This window comes from Opisthocomus hoazin, chromosome 6, assembly GCF_030867145.1.
Source record: "Opisthocomus hoazin isolate bOpiHoa1 chromosome 6, bOpiHoa1.hap1, whole genome shotgun sequence".
Taxonomy (NCBI): Eukaryota; Metazoa; Chordata; class Aves; order Opisthocomiformes; family Opisthocomidae; genus Opisthocomus; species Opisthocomus hoazin.
Genome location: NC_134419.1, coordinates 63898763 through 63919521, shown reverse-complemented (window position 1 = coordinate 63919521; position 20759 = coordinate 63898763). Strand labels below are relative to the sequence as shown.

Genomic DNA, 20759 nt, shown 5'->3' with positions numbered 1-20759 from the left:
ATACCGGTAACTCAATTAACATGAATATTTTGCTGACACAGCTCCCCCAGCATCATAAACACAGAGTTTGGACCTTTCCTTTTGTGTAAAGTTTAAAAAAATAAGGCGTTTGAACTCATGTGGAGTTACAGCATAACAAAGCAGAGAAACAAACCCTTCAGAAGCACAGGTGAGCAGTGGGGGCTGGATGAATTTGTAGATTGAAGCCTCTGTCCTCGACCAGACCCTGTGTGAGACGGGCGTGAAGCTATGCCCAATTTTGAAAACTTCGGTTGTAAGATGGTGGACAAGAGATGGGTAAAGGCAGGGGAGGAGAGGGAAATGGTGTGGTACTGTTGGCCAAAGAGATCTTACTGCTTTGATTAGCTTGGTCCCAGTGAACATTTTGTGGGTATTGTAGTGCAGGAAGCTTTATGGAAGGAGCTGAAGGACAGCGAGGTGGCTTTGTGGGTTTTTAGGAGGAGCACATCCCAGGTATGAGGGCAGAGAAAGTGGGGGTGTGCTTGTTCTGAATGTCGGAGGTGGCTGGCGTCCTATGCTGGGAAGGGCAGTTCAGCTCTGAATGAGGGACGGAAGAAAGATGGGGTGAGGATGGGCTGTGACATGTACGGAAAACCAAGACAAGCGATGGGACAGAGCATTTGGTGGGACGTTGTCACAAGCGAGTGTTCCACTTGGCGACAGCGCTCCAGGTGGGTGCCAGCAAGGCTGGAGGACACCTGAGCAGACAGAAGAATCACATCAGTGCTCTGGATGGAGAAGAGCTGAGGGAGTGACTGCTCCATTCACTCGTTTCTTATCCGTTGTGTGACATTGGTGCTCTCATCAGCAGTGATTGCTTCTGGCCTGGAGGACCTGGCATGAGGGGTAGCTTCATTTACGAAAACAAGTGGATTTAATCAGACAAGCCAATAATAATAATTAACCAATGAGTGGGACATTGACCCTTTCTCTAGTATTGGTGGTAAGGGGGTTGTTCCTGAGCGATTACTCATTGTGTCACCCTTGACTTCTGAGCTACATACTGACTCCATGAACAATGAGGCAGCAGAATCACTGCAGTCATCCTATCTTCCCCTTTTACCTACAGTCCCCCAAGAGCATGTATGATAGAGCAATTTCAGTTCCAGCCTTGGAGCAGCACCCTCCCTACCTGCCCCCACACCTCCACCTTTCTAAGCAGCAGGGTGATGATTCAGTGGCAGTCATCCTCCTTGGTAGTCGTCCTCTGGCTGTCTCAGATGTTGGGGGTTGCCTTAGAATGAGAATTCAAAGCCTCTTCTGGGGTTTTGTCGTCAGCCAGCTGCCGTAACATGCAGAAAACAAAGATGTGGGACAGGGAGAAGCAAAAGGAACAGCTGGGGAAGTCTCCAGGCTGCACAGGTCAGAAGCAGCTGGTAAAAGGAGCCTGGGTCCCCAGGACTCAGAAACTGAGCACTGCAGCATGCGGTCAGCTCAGCTGCCAGGTTCCCAGTCCTGGAGCACTGCTGGTGTCCTGGGCCTCCTTGCTGGACAAGGGTCCTGCTGTCTTCAGCTCCCGAGGGACCAGCCTTTGCTGGGCTTTTTGGCAGCGTTCAGCAGGCTTGTTCTGGCAGGAAAGGTCTGTGGCGCCAAAGCAGGTGGTCTGCAGTGGGTCCATACGAGCTCGTCTCCGCTGTTGTGCACCGGTGCAGGCCGTGGTTTCTGAGTGATGGCTGTGGTGTCCTGCAGGGACTGTGACAGTGGCTTCTCTGCATCTCCCTTTTATCGCTTTCTTGGGCCTTCCTCGCCCCCCTTCCCCAGAGCCCATGCAGTTTCCAAAGCCCTTTTGGCCACTGCTTTGGTCTGTGGTGTTGTGCAATAGCACCAAGTTAACAATTAACTGTGTGTCATCACGGATTTTGTCCCAATACTGCTTGAGGGTGTGTGGGGACTTTTGTCCCAAGCATCCACCTGGGACTCACAGCCAGGCAGATCGAGGGGAAGGAGCCACCACCTCTTCTCCCCGGAGCCATGTCGGCAGCGCTGGAGGAGTTCTGCGGCTCCGTCTTTTGGGTGAGTGGCTGCATCACCTCCATCGCCCGTTCTCGGGGCAGGATGGTGGGTGGAAGGGGAGGGCAGTGAAACCCAAGGCTCACAGCGTGTTCAGCCACTGGGACCCAACTGCCAGCGGTCGGCTGAGGTTCTGGTATTTACCCGGGGCTGCCGTGGCACCGAGCGCTGTGCACTGCCTGGGTGGTATCCACAAGACAGCGACGCAAATGATGATTCTCTGAGTGAGCCCCGTCCTGTTTCGTCCCCGCAGCTCACCTGCAAACACAGGACACCCTGCATGGACCTCTCGGGGAATGGTTCGGGTCCAGCTGCCGCAGCTGGCTTGACCTGAGCGAGGGGTGGTTGTGGGGGAGGCCCTCCCATGTTCAGGCAGATGGATGGGTAGGGGGCTGTCACCTGGGACCTTGGATGACCGCTGAAATGCTCAGCCAGGAAGGTGGGTGTTGAGGAGGGGGGTGCGATAGGGTGGAGCAGGGTGGGCAGGAGCTATAGGAGTGCTGGCTCTGGTGCCGTAAGCTAGATGAGAGTCGAGCCATCCCAAGTGACCTGGCTGTCTGTCCTTGCTGCCCCCAGAACGACTCCTTCCTCGCCCGTCCGGATGCCGACCTGCCCGTGTGCTTCCAGCAGACTGTGCTGGTCTGGGTCCCCCTTGGCTTCTTCTGGATTTTGGCTCCATGGCAGCTCCTGCCCATGTGCAAATCCAGAGCCAAGAAATCATCTGTGACCAAACTCTACATCATCAAACAGGTACAGTGGGGCTCAGGGGGCACAGAGGGCAGGCTGGAGCAGCTTTGGGTGGAGAGGTGGTGAGTGGAAAGCCTCTGGGCTGGAGTCAGGTGTGGCGTGGAGAGGTGAGAAGTGCAGGAGAGAAAGAGCAATGGGCCAGGGCAGTCTGCGACAGAAATGTAAAGGCGAGCCCTGGATGAGGCGTATCTGGGAAAGAGGGGATAACAGGGCTGGGATGCACTGGGAGGGAGGGCTGAGGTGTGTACTGGGGCCTCTTGTCTTGTGGGCTGTTATCCTCCAAGCGTAAAATGATGGCAGTGCTCCTATGGAAGTGCTGCAGCTTCACAGGACCCTAAAAAGCTCTCCCAGGCCAGGTTTCGGTGGAAAAAGGTGTAATGGTGCCTGGGGCACAGTGCTTTTACGCCCGACTGCGTTGTCTCCCGGTGGTTCCCAGTGCCCACGATGGGCTGGGTCTCCCCTCACGGCTGGTCTGCTCTCCCCGCAGGTGCTGGCTGCCTTGCTGATGCTGACGGCAGTGGTGGAGTTGGTCCTGGCGTTTGTAGATGACACAGAGCAGGACCCCCTGCCAGCTGTCTACTACACAAACCCCAGCCTGTTCATCGCCACCTGGGTAAGGGATCAGCCGGTACATGTCCTGTGTGTCACCAGAGAGATGGGGTGTGAGACTGCAGTGCCCAGCAGCCGCAAACTTCCCATAGCACAGAGATGGGCTTGGAAGCCATGTCCATGAGAAGCGTAGCCTGGAGGACGGGTTGGGACTAGCCCTGAACGTGTGTGGGTGGTGCACAAGGGCGACAGGCTCCAGGCAGGTGTCTGGTTGTACTGTGCTTTGTCCTTGTATCCTTAAAACTGGGATGGGTACTACACCTGTGAGTGTAGCTGAGCTTTCTGGCGGAAGCCTTCGCAGCAGCAGTGTGGGTTTCACAGGGCTGCTGGCACAACGTGGACATCAGACCATAGCTTACTGCTCTGATGTCTCACAGCTTCCCATGGGTTGCTGCTCAGTTCTGTGCAAAGAGTTGAGAATTGCCACGGGATACCCAGGCAGAGGGGAAAGCTGAGCATATAGGGTCTATCAGCTCGATGGAAGTTGTAGATATCTTGTATGAGACATGGGACATTCTAACAATCTTAATAAAGCTGTAATGCTCAGGAGCTACACTTAAAAGCGAAAGTAACACCCCCGTTTGCTTTCCTTCGTATTTTGTCATGTCATTTAGTTTCACGTGCAGAGTTCATGTGAGACTATAAGCCAAGGAGACTGCCCAGAGAGGCTGCACTGCTGGCTCTCTGATCTGGCTTCAATTCCAGGTCTGGAGGCAATATGCAGGAGACAGGGTGTGACTCCTCACAGCTGGGCGCATCTGAGAATATAGGGTGAGAACAGCTGAAAAGATAAATAGTGCCCTGCTGCAATGTCAGGGTGTCTTCAGACCTTGCTTTTCCTGTGAAGAGCCTCATTTTATGTCTTCCTGAAACAAACCTTTGCCCTGTGCAATTAACCCTGAAGCTTATGTAGGGTTGGCAGGGCCTCGGGCACTGGGAGCTCAGTGTCTTCAAGGCAGAGGATCCCAGCAGATCACGTATGATGGCATCCCGGGACACATGCTCCAAAGGCACATTTAGAGCCCAGACCTAGCTCTGCAGCCCTACCCGAATCTCTGACTGATTATTCTTCCCCCAGATCCTGGTACTGCTGATCCATGATGCGCGACGGTTCTGCTTGTGCAGGGACTCGGGGATGCTTTTCTGCTTCTGGACCCTGTCCCTGCTCTGCGGGATATTGCCGTTCCAGTCACTCGTCCGCAGAGCTCTGCAGGTTGGGTTTGGCAGGAAGATCCGCACTTCCCCACAGTCTTGTTCTGTCCCCAAAGAAAGTCTCTTCAGACTTCATCTCTTGACAAGCTCTCAGTGGTATCACTGAGGTCCCAGCTGCCTTAGGGAACCTGGGGAACCAGAAGAGACCTGAGAAGGAACTGTTGTTTGAATTCATCCTGTCTCTTTGGAGAGGCATAAGCTCTCCAGAACCCATTTCTCCCCTTAAGGACTTATGGAAGGAGGTCAGGGAGAAGCAGGGAGAGGTGGTGAAGGGAGGCTGAGCCATGACCCAGATTGAGTTGTGCACTGCCCTGTTGGGCTCAGCCATGTTCACTGCCCTGGGGATAGATCTTGTCTCTGAGTGCCAGGCGGCCTTGAGACAAGACCTGACAGTCACCCTGGGCTCTCAATTCCTGCAGGCACCAATCTCCGACGTGCCACGGTTTGTCCTTTTCTTCATCTCCTATGGGCTCCAGCTGCTGCTCTTCCTCGTCTCAGGCTTCTCAGACATCGCCCCAGAAACAAAGGAAATCACGAAGAAGGTGTGAGGTCCATGCGGGGATTTGGCCATCCTGGCTGGCAATGCGCAGGATGGGGTGGGCTCCCTGCAGAGACTCCTCCTGGCCCAGTGGGAGGGAAGACCTGGGGGCTTCAGCAAGGGGTACAGCGAGAGCTGGAGCCTGCAGCCTGGTGCATCTGCACGTGTGTCCAAGGCGGGGCGGCTTCTGGCTACTGGGGCTGGAGCTGGCACAGTTTGGAACTGGGATTCCTTAATTAATGTCTGGGAGGCTGGGGGTGCTGAGTCAACTCTTGTCAGCACCATCCCTCAGCACCCATGACCTCTCGGTACCCACTTTGCTTTGTACCCTAGAACCCAGAGGTGACAGCCTCCTTCCTGAGCTCCGTCACCTTCGGATGGTACACCAGGTGAGCTGGGCTCTGCGGGAGGCTGGGCTGGCGAAACACGGTGGGGCTTTAGGGCTGGCCCAGCCCTGCCTGGTGGAGCGAGCTGCGAGAGGCACCGCACTGGGTGCAGCCTGAGCCCAGGGCCAGGTGGGGGGTGAGGGCTCTGCGCTTGCAGCGAGGGCTCTCCAACAGGCATTGCGTGGCAGACTTTCTGAGGGAAGACTTCTCTGCCCCACAGCACAGTTCTCAAGGGCTATCGCAAGCCCTTGGAGATAGAGGATATCTGGGAACTGAAAGATAAAGACAAGACACGGGCTCTTTATGCTGATTGGGAGAAGAACATGAAGGCTTCGTTGAGGAAGGCCCAAGCAGAACTGGAGAAACAGAAACGCAAGAAAAGACGCCAGGAAGGTGGCCCAGACCATGGGAACAATATGAGCAAGGCCCAGAGCCAGGACATGCTGGTGCTGGTAAATCCCTTCCCCCTCCTGGCCTTGCGTGGGACACAGATCCAGGTGCAGCCTTGGGGAGTAGGGTCACCTCACCTCCCCGCAGTCCCCTTTGCTGGGTTTTCCCCTCTTGGATTCTGCAGGGCCCTGGGTGAGGATGGGGGAACCCGTGACAGGGTCTTCCCTGTCCTCAGCAGATCCCCATGTTTTGAGAGACCAAGAAAGTCTCCATCCTTCTGCCCTACGGAAGGACAGGAACCGCCCTCAAGTCTGCAGTACAAGAAGCTCCCTGACCTCTGTCTTTCCCTACCCCAGATACCTCCCAGCAATGAGGTGAGAGTGAACATCACTCTATGATCACCCCTCAGATTCTTCCTGGAGTGCCTAATTTTTGGCCTGCGGTGTTCAGGCTGGTCTGGGGTTTGCAACAATTGTCTTTGACACACAAGAGAGGTGTTAGTGCTGGGGGTGTATGCCAGGAGCAGAGATCAGCGAGAGGGAACGTGACAGGAGATAAAGCTGAGGCTTCATTCAGGATACCTGATCTGGGAGCTGTGGCACTGCCCTTGAAGCATTCTTCCAGGTGCAAGGAGCCTGCACAACCATCTCCTTTACTTCTGTGTGGGCTTCCCCCTAGGAGGAGAAGCAGCCAAAGAGGAAGAAGAAGAGGGACAAAGGGGACTCCAGCCCTCGCAAGGATTTCGCCAGGGGCTGGTTGTTGAAAACCTTGTTCAAGACCTTCTGGAAGAACCTCCTGCTATCGGTGGCTTTCAAGCTGGTGAATGACTTACTTACGTTTGTCAGCCCCCAGCTGCTGAAGTGAGTCCTTTCTGCCTGTCCTTGTCCCTGCCCTGGCTTTGCACCCAGGCCCACCACCTTCCTGTGTGCACTGCATCCAACCCCACCACCTCCATATGTATACCTCTCCCAGCCCCGCACCCTGGGGACTTTTTGTGCCTTCACCAAAGGCGTAAGAATGTGTTGGGTTACTCTCTAATGAAAAACTGATCTGAGCTGGTTGCCAGCTCTTACAGGTGATACCTTGCTCCCCACTCCCTGCATACTTTGTTATGTGGTCCTGCTCCCTCCCTGGAGACCGGCTCTTCTTGGGGGCCCTTCGTGAGTCAGTCCAGCTCAGCCCAGCAGGATCTGCCCCACTTGTTTGGCAAAGCCACACAGTCTCCATGGATGATCTGACACAAGTGACCCACTGCTGTGTGTGAAATACAGTGTCCCTGGGGTGGGGGTTCCCAGCTTGCTGATGTCGAGCCAGCTGTTGGGGCAGGGTCTCTGTCACTGTGCTCATGAGGATGCTCTCACAGAATCACAGAATGGTAGGGGTTGGAAGGGATCTCTGTGGGTGATCTAGTCCAACCCCCCTGCTGAAGCAAGGTCATCTAGAGCAGGCTGCATAGGACCTTGTCCAGGCAGGTCTTGAATATCTCCAGAGAAGGAGAATCCACAACCTCCCTGGGCAACCTGTCCCGGTGCTCTGTCACCCTCAGAGTGAAGAAGTTCTTCCTCATGTTCAGATGGAACTTCCTATGCTTCAGTCTGTGCCTGTTGCCCCTTGTCCTTTCGCTGGACACCACGGGAAAGCGTTTGGCCCCATCCTCCTGACACCCTGCGTTGGTTTGGAGCATCCTGCCTCGGTCTGTCCCGGTAGGGTGGGGATCTCACAGGCCGCTCTGCCCTCCAGGCTGCTGATCGCCTTTGTGTCTGATGAGGAGTCCTTTGCCTGGCAAGGCTACCTGTATGCCATCCTGCTCTTCCTGACAGCGCTGATCCAGTCCCTCTGCCTGCAGCAGTACTTCACCTTGTGCTTCCTGCTTGGTATAAATACGCGTGCCAGTCTCATTGCTGCCATCTACAAGAAGGTTGGTATGGCCCTGTCATCACCCCCATTGGCTTCATCCAAGCTGGGCTGGGGGTACTGGCATCTGTTGCCTGTCCCCTCAACCTGGGATGACTAGAGTGTATGCCCTGCACTTCCCAGGAAGACAGAGGGAGAGCTTGGCTTGTGGGACATTCCCCCAGCACTGGGGAAACGGTGGCTGCTAGTTCTGCCCAGGACCTGGGTGCTGCAGCTGTGTGTTTGACAGCTACCAGGGGCAGAGGGAGGTTTCTCTTCAGAGCAGTGCAGCACCTAGGGCAGCTGCCACTGGGGTTCCTGCACGGGAATGTGTTTCTTTGCCCCCCAGCATCCAGTGGCTCCCGGTGCACAGGCAGTGATGACAGCATCCGTTGCCAGCAGAGAGGCAAATCCAGGAGCAGTTTCAGCCTGGCCTGCTAATTCCCTGCTCTGTGCCATGCTGCTGGCAGCCAGGCTGCTCCCAGACTGGCTTGAAGTGACTACGCTTTCTCTCTCCAGGCACTCACCATGTCCAGTGCCACTCGCAAGGAGTCCACGGTCGGAGAGACTGTGAATCTAATGTCAGCTGATGCCCAGAGGTTCATGGACATGGCCAGCTTCGTTCACCAGCTGTGGTCATCTCCACTGCAAATTATCCTGTCCATTGTCTTCCTCTGGGGAGAGCTGGGGCCCTCTGTCCTGGCTGGCATCGCAGTCATGGTGCTGCTCATCCCCATAAATGCATTGCTGGTTGCCAAGGCCAAAACCATCCAGGTCAGTGGTGGGTGCAAGATCCTCCTTGGCCTCCCACTCCTGAGGCCCTCTATTGCTCCCTACACTTGTCTTCCACACTCCCCTACCCTTCCCCGTTACGCTGTGGATCTTTCCCAGCCTAGGAAGTTCATCTGGCTTGGGCTGGGGGTGTCTCTAACCTGAAATGGGGGTTGATCAGCTGAGGTGAGCAGGAGGGAGGCGAGACCTGTTCTACCATCACAGCTGAATGTGAACAGGGCTGGGTGCAGCCTTGTGGGCTGAAAGTGAGATATTACCAACCATAAAATAAAGCTCTAGCTTCTACCTGACAACAGGGTGCTGTTTTTTCTCAGGTTGTCCAGAGTCCCAGGGAGCCAAGGTCCATCTTTTCAGGATGGCTTCTCTGGGCTCTGGAGCCCATCCTTCCCTTCCCAGTGCCAGCCCAGATGTATTTCCAAGGGTGAACTGCTGTCTGGTTTAGTTAACCTCTGGCTCTTCCATTTGTAGGTGAAGAACATGAAGAACAAGGATGAACGCATGAAAATAATGAGTGAAATCCTCAATGGAATCAAGGTGAGCAGCGGAGTGGAGACCTCCCGGGCAGCTGCTGCACCTCTCTTCTTGGTGCACTGTACCTGGAGGCAGCACACCTGTAAAACCCTACAGCACCAGCATTATAGTCTAGTTTTGGGACACTGTGCCTGGGGTAGCCGAGCCGCAGTCTCTGCAATTCCCTTGGCTTCCTCACCTTATGAAAAATTGGTTGGGGAGGAGCTATGGGTACCTGGACCAAGACTTGGGAGCCAAGAGTTTCCTGGATGGATGAGGTGGTGAGCAGGCTGCCACGGTTGCAAAGGGGCTGGCAGTGACCTGTAAGCTGAGGATGAGGGAATGGGAATGCTGTGGGGAAGTGCTCTGAGCTGTGGGGCAGGACAGCAGAGGGGAGATGCAGTGGCCAAGAAGGCTTCTGAGCAAGCCAGGAGCTGGTGATGGAGGTGCTGGCCACCAGCAAACTGAGTGTGGTGGTGGGCATTCTCATGAGGCTAGCACCTGCTCACTCTGGTCACCCCACAGATCCTGAAGTTTTTTGCCTGGGAGCCCTCATTTGAGAAGCGAGTCAATGAGATCCGGGCACATGAGCTCAAGGACTTGTTGAACTTCAGTTACCTGCAGTCAATCTCTATCTTCGTGTTCACGTGTGCCCCCTTCCTGGTGAGTGCCAGTGGGTCTGGGGAGGGCTGCACCTTCCTCAGAGCTGGGGCTGGGCTGTGTCCAAGGGGATGGGAAAGACTGGGAACCCTGCCTGGAGTGCTCCTGCAGCAAAGAAGGGGCTGGCTGACAGATGCCTGGGATACAGAGTATGGTCCTGGCTGCTGTCAGGAGAGCCATGGTTGGAAAGGGGTCCCATCAGAGTGGTGAGACGGGGCCCAAAGAAGAAGGGAAGCAGAAGGGGAACAGGTCTGCAGCAGGAAGGCTCTGCTGAGGCCTTAGGGGAGCATGAGGGGCTGGGCTGCACATGACCACGCTGATGGTGGTCCTCCCTGCTATCTGTCCTAGGTCTCCTTGGCCAGCTTCGCTGTCTATGTGCTGGTGGATGAGAACAACATCCTGGATGCACAGAAGGCCTTTACTGCCATCTCTCTTTTCAACGTGCTGCGCTTCCCCATGGCCATGCTGCCCTTGGTCATCTCTTCCCTTGTGCAGGTCAGTCCTACGTAGGGGAGGGTTGCAGGAGGATCTCATGATACCTCTGCCCAAACCAGAACATGGGGCTCAGGGGTGTGATGGACCTGGGTCTCGGACACCCAGGGGTCAGTGCACAGGACTCTGCTGGCAGTGGGGTCGCACAGGGCTCAGATACATGACACAGGCTTGGGACTCAGCAGTTGGGGCTGGCACTTGGGTGAGGGCTGTGTGTATGGGGTACTCTGCTTACGGGGCTCCTGCCAGCCCACCCAGCTGTGCCCCATGCCCACATGCCATGCTCTTTCTGCCATGGCAGACCAGTGTGTCAACTAAGAGGCTGGAGTGCTACCTGGGTGGAGAAGATCTGGAGACGTCAGCTATCCACCACAACCCCATTCCAGGTAGGTGAACCTCCAGGTTAGTCCCTGTGGGTCGCAGGCTGGCCCAGCCCGGGGTGTTCCCAGCCCTGAGGCACCTCTCTCTGCTGACAGACAGCGCTGTGCATTTCTCAGAGGCTACGTTTGCCTGGGAGCAGGATGGCAACGCCGCGATAAGCGAGTGAGTGCTCTGCGCCATGGTGGGGGCAGGTGGGTGGGGAGAGGGAGCCTTTCTGCGTTGTCAGCTGGGGACGGTGGTCACCCCTCACAGTGCTACTCGAGGCAAGTGCCCCAGAGACGCTGCTCCGTGCTGGTCCCATGCAGGACCCGGCGGGTGACCGGGCACTGCTGCTTCCTCAGCCCTCGTGTTTTTGCAGTGTCAACCTGGACATCGCTCCCGGGAGCCTGGTGGCCGTGGTGGGGGCTGTGGGCTCAGGCAAATCTTCACTGGTGTCAGCCATGCTGGGGGAGATGGAGAATATCAAGGGACATATCAACATCCAGGTGAGGGGAACTGGCCGGCGCGGGGGGCTGTGGGGCTGCCTGGGAGCTCGGCGGGGAGGCAGCAGGGCAGGACTGGTCCTGGAGCTCAGGGCAAGGACAAGCTGCAGGAGATGGCAGTGTTCTTGTGTCTCTCCTTCCAGGGCTCGCTGGCCTACGTCCCCCAGCAGGCCTGGATCCAGAACGCCACACTGAAAGACAACATCCTTTTTGGGTCAGAACTGGACGAAGCCAGGTATCAGCAGGTCATCAAGGCTTGCGCCCTCCTTCCAGACCTGGAGCTGCTGCCTGCGGGTGACCAGACAGAGATTGGAGAGAAGGTACCAGCCCTGGGCGCTATGGGTGTCCCGTTGCACCTGCAGCAGAGGACAGAGCCGTTACCCCGTGCCAGCCCAGGGCTCAGAGAGGTCCCTTCCCTCCCAGGGCATTAACCTGAGCGGGGGCCAGAAGCAGCGAGTCAGCCTGGCCCGGGCGGTGTACAGCGACGCAGACATCTACATCCTAGATGACCCACTGTCTGCTGTGGACGCTCACGTCGGCAAGTACCTCTTTGACCACGTGCTGGGGCCAAAAGGACTGCTGCAAAAGAAGGTGAGCACCCGTGCGTGCCCTCCTCCCCACCGCCCCGCCAGGCAGGAGCAGCACTGGCACAGTGTTGACCATCCAGGGAAGGCTGAGATTGCTTGCTTGGGACAGAGAGGTGTCCTGTGGCTTTCACGTGGGTCTGCAGCAGGCAGGAGAAGCCTCACGGGTCCCCAGAGGGGTGCCCTGTGTTCCCATAGCCAGGTAGTGATAAGCAGAGAGGTCCCCAGGTAGGGGACAGAGAGCCTGCGGGCCCATGGCGGGGGGGTGAGGGGTGCTCTGATGCTCACTGCCCTGCAACCGCTTTGTTGCAGACGCGGATCTTGGTGACGCACAGTATCAGTTTCCTGCCCCAGGTCGATAACATCGTGGTGCTGGTGGCAGGAGCACTGTCGGAGCATGGCTCCTACAGCACCCTGCTTGCAAACAAGGGGGCCTTTGCCCAGTTCCTCAACTTGTATGGCAGCCAGGAGGAGGATGCTTCAGAGAAAAATTCCACAGGTACTGGGAATGCAATGGGGCTGCGGCAGTTAGAGGGGCTGTGTGTGTGTCTTGGGGATATGAAAACCCCGAGACCTGATCCGTCAGTCTGACCTGGCTCTGTCCAGCCCAGGCCCCACTGATGGCTGCTGGAAATCCTTCCCACCTTCTGGCAAGCAGCAGCACAAGGACTTTCTGCCTAAGATTTGCATCCAGGCATTGTGTTGAACAGCCAGCGAAGGACCTGTCTAATTTTTTTTACTCCTTTTTTAGTTCATTTATGTTTATGGGTCCCATAATCTTATGTGGCAACAGGCTCCACACCTTAGTGATGCTGGGGTGACAAAGATCCTTTGATTTATTCTAAACATGCTGTCGGATAACATTTCATCTTTATCACGTCCCTCAGTGCTGTGTGGAGGAGTAGTGTCAGGTCAGGTGGATGCTCACCCTGCCGGGGCTCAGCCCAGTTGTCCTGCTGGAGCCCGGCTATTCCCAGTCCATCTGCACAGGATCCATCTCCACCTGCTCAAAGAGGTGCTCCTGAACTGGAGTGATGTGACCTACTAGATCTTTCACCTCCTAAACTAGCACAAATCTCTGCATGAGTTCCCACCAGTCGTGCTGGGATAAGTCAGCAGTGGGAACTGCCTCCGTGCAGGCCTTTAGCCCTATGTCCCCTGTCAGTTCTCCCTCCAGCACAAAGGATTTATTCCTTGTCCTGCTGTACTGTGCTTGCAGCAGGGTTGGAAGTGGCTGGAGGGTGCGGGCTGGAGCTGAGGTCAGCAGAGATGTGGTGCATGGGATCTGCTGGGTGCCTGACTCTGCCTTCCTTCATCCCTCTGCTTGTAGCTCTTGCTTTAGCTGGGGACAATGAGCAAAGTGATGAAGACATTGAGCCCTGTGTGGAGGAGGGCCCTGATGATGTGGTGACCATGACCCTGAAGCGAGAGGCCAGCATCCGTAAGAGAGAGTTCAGTCGCAGGTGGGAACTTGACCTGAGCTCTCAGCTCTCTTCCCTGGCCCCTGCACTGCTCCTCCGGAGTTGGGGGTCTGGGGGCTTCGCTGGGAGGATTCCTGGGCAGAAGGGACTGGGAGCCTCTCTACCTGCTCCTACCACCAGCTGGGCTGGGTCGGGAGCATCTGATCTTGCCTTTACTCACGTTAGCATGTCACAGCCTTACTCTGTGGTCTTCCCTAAACTCCTGCCGCTGGTTGGTCCTGCTTTTGGGGACGAGGGCTATGATTTCATGGCTGCAAATGCCTAGAGCTACCACAGGGCTCATTCAAAGCTGCCCCAGTTAGGACATTATTTCCCAGAGGGCTCCAGCACTGGTGTCACAGTGCAGCATGGGGATGGACCCCCAGGTGAGTAGGACCCATCCAGCACCCTGTGACTAATGGTGCCCATCACCTCCCTGCAGCCTTAGTAAAAACAGCACCAATTCCTGGAAGAAGGCCCAGGAGGAGCCGCCCAAGAAGCTAAAGGGCCAGCAACTGATCGAGAAAGAAGCTGTGGAAACTGGCAGGGTGAGGATGATGGGTGGAGGAAGCACTATGCTGCCCTGGCTCAGCGCTACAAGACCCTGGCTGTGGCTCAGAGAAGCCGGTGGTGGCTGCCTGTGGCCCCACTGCAGCCAAGGGACGCTGAAGGAGAAGGAGCTGCCTGGGACTGTTGGGCAGGGTGGTGAGGGGACCACTGCAGGCAGCAAGGCGGGGGTCCCAAGGCTGTGCTGGGTATTGCTGGGCAGCAGTGATGGGCTGAATTGGTCCACAGGTGAAGTTCTCCATGTACCTGCGGTACCTGCGTGCTGTTGGCTTGTGGTATTCTCTCTGGATTGCCATGGGCTACGTCGGGCAGTATGTTGCCTTCGTGGGGACCAACATGTGGCTCAGCGCCTGGACTGATGACGCGCAGCGCTACCTGAACCAGACCTATCCCGTGGAGCAGCGAAACCTGCGGATCGGTGTCTTTGGGGCGCTGGGGGTGTCACAGGGTGAGTGTGGGAGCACAGGGGATCCTGCTCACCTCAGCTGTGTGGCCCAGAAGGGACGTGGCTTGTGAGGGCTGCAGCCAGCAGAGCAGCAAGGAGCAGGGTCCCAGCGCTGTGTCTGTCTGCCTGCTGCTGCCTTCCCTCTTGCTGCTGGCTGAATGGGGGACAGGTATCAGCCTGAAGCCAGCATAAATTGGCCCAAGAAGTCCGTCTTGCCCCCTTATGTTGAAGATCACTGTCCTTGATCAGTCTGGAGATAGTGCTGGAGCCCAAGGCTTTCCAGAAGGGCTAGCATTCTTCCCCTGTGGTGGGGCACAGCTGCTGGGGCCTCCCAAGAAGGTGGGGTGCAGCACTATCACACTGGCTAGCTGCAGAGCTGCTGGCTTGGAGCTGCTTGACGTGTCCCCTGAGCCAAAGGGTGCCTGGGGCCAGTGTCATGCGTGAGAAGGTGATGACTGCCCTGTGCTCTCCTTGCAGCTCTCTTCCTGCTCTTCGCAACCATTCTGTCTGCTTATGGTGCCACAAAAGCCTCTCGGGTTATGCACCAGCAGCTGCTCAGCAACATCCTGCGTGTACCCATGAGCTTTTTTGACACAACCCCGACTGGCCGCATTGTGAATAGGTTTGCCAAGGTAAGAGAACAGCCCCAGCATGTAGAAGGTGTTTGCTCCAGCAGGTCTGGAGAGCGTTGGGTGGTGGCATAACCCTGTTGCTCTTCAGCACTGCACAGATGAGCCGAGCACAGGGCCTGGAAGGGACCAGAAGAGCATGGTGGATGTGAGGCTGACTGTGACATCCTGGGCTATACTAGGCGGAGAGCGGCCAGGAGATCACAGGAAGTTATTGTCTCCTCTGCTTAGTGCTAGAGAGGCCACACCTGGATACCGTGTCCTGTTTTGGGGCCACCTGGTCAAGGGGGTGTGGAGAAACTGAAGAGGGTCCAAAGTAGGTCACCAAGAGAGGCAGGAACCTAGAGCTCACATCCCATAATGAGTTGTCCTTCTGATTATGGACTCAGCAAAATATACAGTCTTTGCTATGTAAATGAAGCTCATAAAACAAAGAGAAAACAAGAAAGGAGGGAGAATACAGAGAGGTAGTTTCAAGTGTGCTGCCACTCCACTTCTTCCTTTGGTGCCATCTCTTGATTTTTTTGGAATAAAAATCTCTCTTGAGATCAAGCCTAGGGGCCTGCTGGGTTTACCCTGAGATGAGGGAGTAAGTGGTGCCCAGCTAGGGGAGAGATGATGGTCCGCTGGAGACCTGGGTGCACCTGCATGGACCTAGAGTCAGCCCTGTCCCTATTTCTGCCTCAGTTCCTGCTCCTGCATCATGGGTCCTGACGAAGATCCAGTCCCCAAAGCTGGTCAGTGCAACAGGGGAATATTTTAGAAAGCTTCTCTGTTAAATTAGCCATTCGCAAGCTAAGAGCTGTGGCCCTAAATGGGGTTGTGGTCCTAAATGGGGTTGTGACCCTAACACCAATTCAGTGTCATCCAATATTTTTGCAAGTGTCTGGCACTGTATTACCACATGAATGTGTAGGAACCCTGTATGTGTGGGACCTCTGGGCTTCTCTCTCCCTCTGGGGTCACTAACTGCTTCTCTGCACTTCTTTGTATGCTCCAGGACATCTTCACGATAGATGAGACCATTCCCATGTCCTTCCGCAGCTGGCTCTCCTGTTTCATGGCCATCATTAGCACATTGATCATGATCTGCCTAGCCACCCCGTACTTTGCACTCGTTATCATTCCCTTGAGCATCTTCTACTATTTTGTGCTGGTGAGTAACCAGGGCTGGAGAGAAGCTTCTGCCCTGCTTAGAGCAGTAGCTTTGTCACTGGCAGGCTTTGTGTTGGTAACCAGGCTGTGTCCCTCATTTCAGCGCTTCTATGTCTCCACGTCACGCCAGCTGCGGCGTCTAGACTCTGTAACTAGGTCTCCCATCTACTCCCACTTTGGTGAGACAGTGTCAGGCCTTTCCGTGATCCGGGCCTATGGACACCAAAAACGGTTCCTGCAACAAAATGAGAGCACTATGGACATCAATCAGAAAAGCGTTTACTCCTGGATAATCTCAAATCGGTGAGTTTTACTCCTTATGCCACAGCACAGCCTGCAGCACCTCTGCGCAGGGGCTTCTGGGTCCTGATGGAAGTCCCTGAGATGCTGCAGTCCTCCCTCTTGATCTGAGGGTCTGTGTAGGAACCTGGGGAGCTTGGGATAGGGACACCATCTGTGGGAAGGAGACATTTTAGGGTGATTCTGAAAGACAGTCTGGCCCTCTGTAAGTTTCCAGAGCCTGGGCAGGATGAGCTGTGCTGCCAAGGGCTGCGATGCTCTTGGTGGGTTCTGGGAGGAGGCTGATGCTCCAGGCCAGGTGGGAGTGTGCTGGGAGCAGTATCTGGTGTTGGCGTGTTACTGGGTAGAACGGTCGGGGTCCTCACATACGTGGCGTTACCAGCACAGGAAGTTATGTGTGAGGCACAGGGGCTGACAGGTAAAATGAACCCGCTTGCGGAACTGGCTATGCATGCTGTGTAGGTGCAGGTACCACGTATAGAGTGCTGGGCTCAGGGCTGGGTGCGCAGGGATGCTGGCGGGGTGCTGGTCTCACCAGTGAGCCCTGTGTTGGGTGCAGGCAGAGGCCTCTCCCACCGCCCCTCAGCCATGCTCTCCTGGTGCAGGTGGCTGGCAATCCGTCTGGAGTTCGTTGGGAGCCTGGTGGTCTTCTTCTCTGCGCTTCTAGCTGTGATTTCAAAGGGCACTTTGGAGGGCGGCATCGTGGGTCTTTCTGTCTCCTCTGCCCTCAACGTGAGTCAATGCAAGCTTTTCCTTTTTCCAGGACAGGGCTGTTCCTAGGAGCTCTGGGCTGGCTGCAGGATGCTGCGCTGCCTCCAGCTCCAATCCATGGAGAGGGGATTAGCTGGGGTGTCCCATCACCTGGGACCTGCTATGGAGCCAGGGGAGCACACTTCGCAGCGTGAGGGGAATATGTGCTGCCTTGGGCAGGAGCATGGTCCCGCTGCAGATCAGAGATGCTGCAGCAAAGCTTTTGAAGGGCTGGGGACAGGAGAGTTAGGAGCTGGGCCACGGATGCTCGTGCCCAGGCTGAGTGCCTGAGCTGAGGTGGGAGGGGGGTGTTCCTGGGTCCCACTGAGCTCTGCACCCTGCGGCTCTGCTGTGCAGGTGACCCAGACACTGAACTGGTTGGTGCGGACGTCTTCGGAGCTGGAGACGAACATTGTGGCTGTGGAGCGGGTACACGAGTACACGAAGGTGAAGAACGAGGTGAGGAGACCAGGGTCCAGGCAAACACCTGCTGCACAGCTTGGTGCTACCCAGTGTCGCATGGTGCAACCCCCCTAACGCTCCTGTGCCCCCAGGCTCCATGGGTGACAGAAAAGCGTCCACCCCATGGCTGGCCCAGCAAAGGCGAGATCCAGTTTGTTGACTACAAAGTTCGTTACCGACCTGAATTGGAGCTGGTTCTTCAGGGGATCACCTGCAATATTGGGAGCACCGAGAAGGTGAGGACGTCTCTGCATCTGCCCTCACTACACTCTTTCCAGAGCGACACTGTGTTAAAGTTGTTTCTGTCCTCCTGGCTTCGGTCTGTGGGCTGCGGAGGGAGACAGGAGGTGGGTCCTGGGGTCTCGAGCTGCAGGGCATGGACCGAAGCAGACAGTCTGGGACACGGCGATTGCAGATGCAGGGCAGGAAGACCCACCAGACGAAGACAGAGAGCATCTGCCTTGTCAGCTGGTCTAAATAGCTGCTTCTACAGGTTGGGGTTGTGGGCCGGACTGGGGCTGGAAAATCCTCTCTCACCAACTGCCTCTTCCGCGTGCTGGAGGCTGCTGGAGGGACGATCATGATTGATGAGGTGGATATAGCGACAATTGGCCTCCATGACCTGCGCCAGAACCTCACCATCATCCCCCAGGTTTGCTGATCCTCACCTTTCCACGTCCTACTGCTGCACAGCCTCCCCGGGCTCTGTTCCCTGGGCGATGCATCGCCCATAGTGCATCCCTGGGTGCCACAGAGACTCCAGGAGCCTGTGAGCGTGCCGTCACCACCTCCCCTGCCCAGCTGCAGGCAGCAGGGTGGCCAGGATGTGGCCAAACTCGGGGGCCTGCAGCCACCACCCCTGCTGAATGGCCGTGGTGTGGCTGAACATGATGCTGTCCCTGGCAGGATCCTGTGCTCTTTACTGGAACCCTGCGGATGAACCTGGACCCCTTCGACCAGTACGCAGATGAGGAGGTCTGGAAGGCCCTCGAGCTGGCGCACTTGAAGACATATGTGCAAGACCTTCCCGAGGGGCTGCTGCATGTTGTGAGCGAGGGAGGGGAGAACCTGAGGTGAGCAGAGGAGCGGAGGCATGCCCAGCTCCCCTCCTTTCCCCTGGTCCCAGGGACCAGCCTCGAACAGCAGCCTCCAGCAGAGTGGCTGTCCAGGGACAAGGACACAGAAGCTTCTGGGAGTGGAGGTGGGAGAAAACGGTCCAGGAGTGAGAGCTGTCAGGGAACCAGTGTGAGCCAGCCCTTCCATGGTGGCCCAGAGAGCAAGATGCTGAGGGACGTGGTGCTTCGGCTGGCCGATGCTTAGCTGGGGGAAGGCCAGGGAGGGCTGGGCAGGCAGGGCGTTGGGGTCAGGGCAGCATGTGGCATGTTGGTGTCTGCCTGGTAACTCTGGTTCCCCACTTCATCCCAGCGTGGGGCAGAGGCAGCTGGTGTGCCTGGCCCGGGCCCTGCTCCACAAAGCCAAGATTCTCATCCTGGATGAAGCAACAGCAGCTGTAGATCTGGAAACAGATCATTTAATCCAGACAACGATCCGGAGCGAGTTTGCTGACTGCACTGTGCTTACCATCGCCCACCGCCTCCACACCATCATGGACAGCAGCAGGTACCATGGGGCAAGAGGGAGTAGGGTTCTGGACTCCTAGGATGGGGCGAGAGGTGGCCAGCAGCAGAAGCAAGGATGCAGCCAGAGGGGCAGCGGTGGATGTAGTGCCTGGGACAGCAACATACAGAGCTTCTAGGAGAGAAGAATGGAAGGGTGGGAAGGATGGCCGTGCGGCGGTTATGCTTTTGTGGGGAGAGGTGTTTTGGGGGATCCTTCTTCACAGCAACAGGCCACAGAGGAGCTGTCGACACCTTAAGTGTGTCACCCCACCAGTACGGGGAGAAGAGCTGTGCCCTCACCTCTGTGCTGAGAGGTGAACCACATAACACGGCCGCAGGAGGAGCAATGGTTGGTGGGGCCGTAGCGCTGGTGCCAGCAGTGCTATCGGCTCGGACCCCGGGAGCTCACGCCTTCTCGTTCCCTGCTGCCAGGGTGATGGTGCTGCAGGCTGGGCGGATTGTGGAATACGACAGCCCCGAGGAGCTGCTCAAGAAGCAGGGCGTCTTCTCCGCGATGGCAAAGGACGCCGGCATCACAAATACAGAAATCACTGCGCTGTAGGTGGAGCGCGGCAGCGGGCGAGCGCGTGCATGGGCAGCTCCCTCCCGCTGGCACTCACCAAGCAGGCACCGGCATCTCCCGGCAGCTGAACGGCCCAGGAATTTGTCTCTGCAGCTGGGAAGCGAAGGGGAGGGGGGGGCTTCTCTGGCTGTCAGCGACAGAGGACCTGGACTTGAGTGCGCTGTTAACCTCGCTACCACACCCTGCCTGCTGTGCACACGAGGGTCTGGAGCTGCATAATTTATTCCAGTACAGAGCAGAAAATTTATCTGCCAGGCAGGGAGACCGTGGCCCCCTTGGGGGGTCTTAGTTTTTGTACTTCACCATGCCGGGGGAACCTAGCTGGGAAATGCTTTAGCACTATTGAATGAAATTTATTGTTTAATCTGAGTGAATGTTATAATTTTTTACTTTTTGTAACTGTTTCTAGTCTTCCACTAAAAACCTAACTTTAAGCCATGCTAAATAAGCTTTAAACCTGGCTGGTGTTTGGGGGAAGCTGGTGATGCACATTACGCAGACACGCACACGGGCGAGGAGCCCAAATCGAGTGACACAGCTACACCCAGGCACAAACACTACCCCAGCAGGGGAGGTGGAGGAGCCAGGGCCTGCCTGCCTTCCCCAGGGCTACAGCTCCCTTTGAGCGCAGTGCAAACGAACGAGGCAGTCCCTGGGGATATCGTAACAACTAGCTGGGCAGAATCTGGGCCGTGGCTCCAGATGACAAACTCGACCATGGTGGAGATACGCTGGAGAGGTGCAAGCACACACGCATGCTACACTGACATGCACGCATGCAAAATACGGTAGTTACCGTTGCCAACCTCTTGACCCTTCTTTGTTCTTGGGCATGACAGGCAGGAGGTGCAGCGCTGACCTCGGCTGCTGGCACGCAGGGAGCCTGTGCCCCTGTGCACGCTGCTTCCCCCCTTACAAACCCCTTCACCCTGGCCACAAGACCCCCGCAGCCCCAGCCGTGCCATATAACACCGGGCAGGGGAGAGGCAGTGTAATCACTCCATCTTGATGAAGAACGTTCCTGTGAGGGTTTCCTAGTGCCTCAGCTGCAGCTGGCACAAACACCAAAGCAGAAGCTTGCT

At 56.4% G+C, this 20759-nt stretch overlaps 1 protein-coding gene across 1 annotated transcript; it reads left to right on the top strand.

Annotated features, from left to right (window-relative positions):
• Window positions 1-1916: 1916 nt before the first annotated feature.
• ABCC2 (ATP binding cassette subfamily C member 2) lies at window positions 1917-20066 on the top strand. The gene is made up of 32 exons (XM_075423525.1): window positions 1917-2034; window positions 2608-2781; window positions 3266-3391; window positions 4466-4600; window positions 5019-5141; window positions 5471-5526; window positions 5744-5975; window positions 6592-6773; window positions 7654-7831; window positions 8326-8580; window positions 9067-9132; window positions 9634-9771; window positions 10117-10263; window positions 10562-10646; window positions 10737-10803; window positions 11000-11126; window positions 11267-11443; window positions 11547-11714; window positions 12020-12206; window positions 13038-13170; window positions 13610-13715; window positions 13963-14182; window positions 14657-14811; window positions 15809-15964; window positions 16067-16266; window positions 16869-16995; window positions 17371-17472; window positions 17568-17711; window positions 17969-18127; window positions 18382-18548; window positions 18901-19095; window positions 19527-20066. The coding sequence occupies exons 1-32, from the start codon at window positions 1993-1995 to the stop codon at window positions 19654-19656; spliced, it is 4659 nt and encodes a 1552-aa protein (XP_075279640.1). The 5' UTR covers window positions 1917-1992; the 3' UTR covers window positions 19657-20066.
• The last annotated feature ends 693 nt before the right edge of the window (window positions 20067-20759 follow it).

Coding starts and splice junctions, on each gene's coding strand:
- ABCC2 (XM_075423525.1), top strand. CDS start 1,993: ATGTCGGCAGCGCTGGAGGAGTTCTGCGGCTCCGTCTTTTGG. Junction 2,782..3,265: donor AACTCTACATCATCAAACAG/GTACAGTGGGGC, acceptor CTCTCCCCGCAG/GTGCTGGCTGCCTTGCTGAT. Junction 11,444..11,546: donor AGACAGAGATTGGAGAGAAG/GTACCAGCCCTG, acceptor CTTCCCTCCCAG/GGCATTAACCTGAGCGGGGG.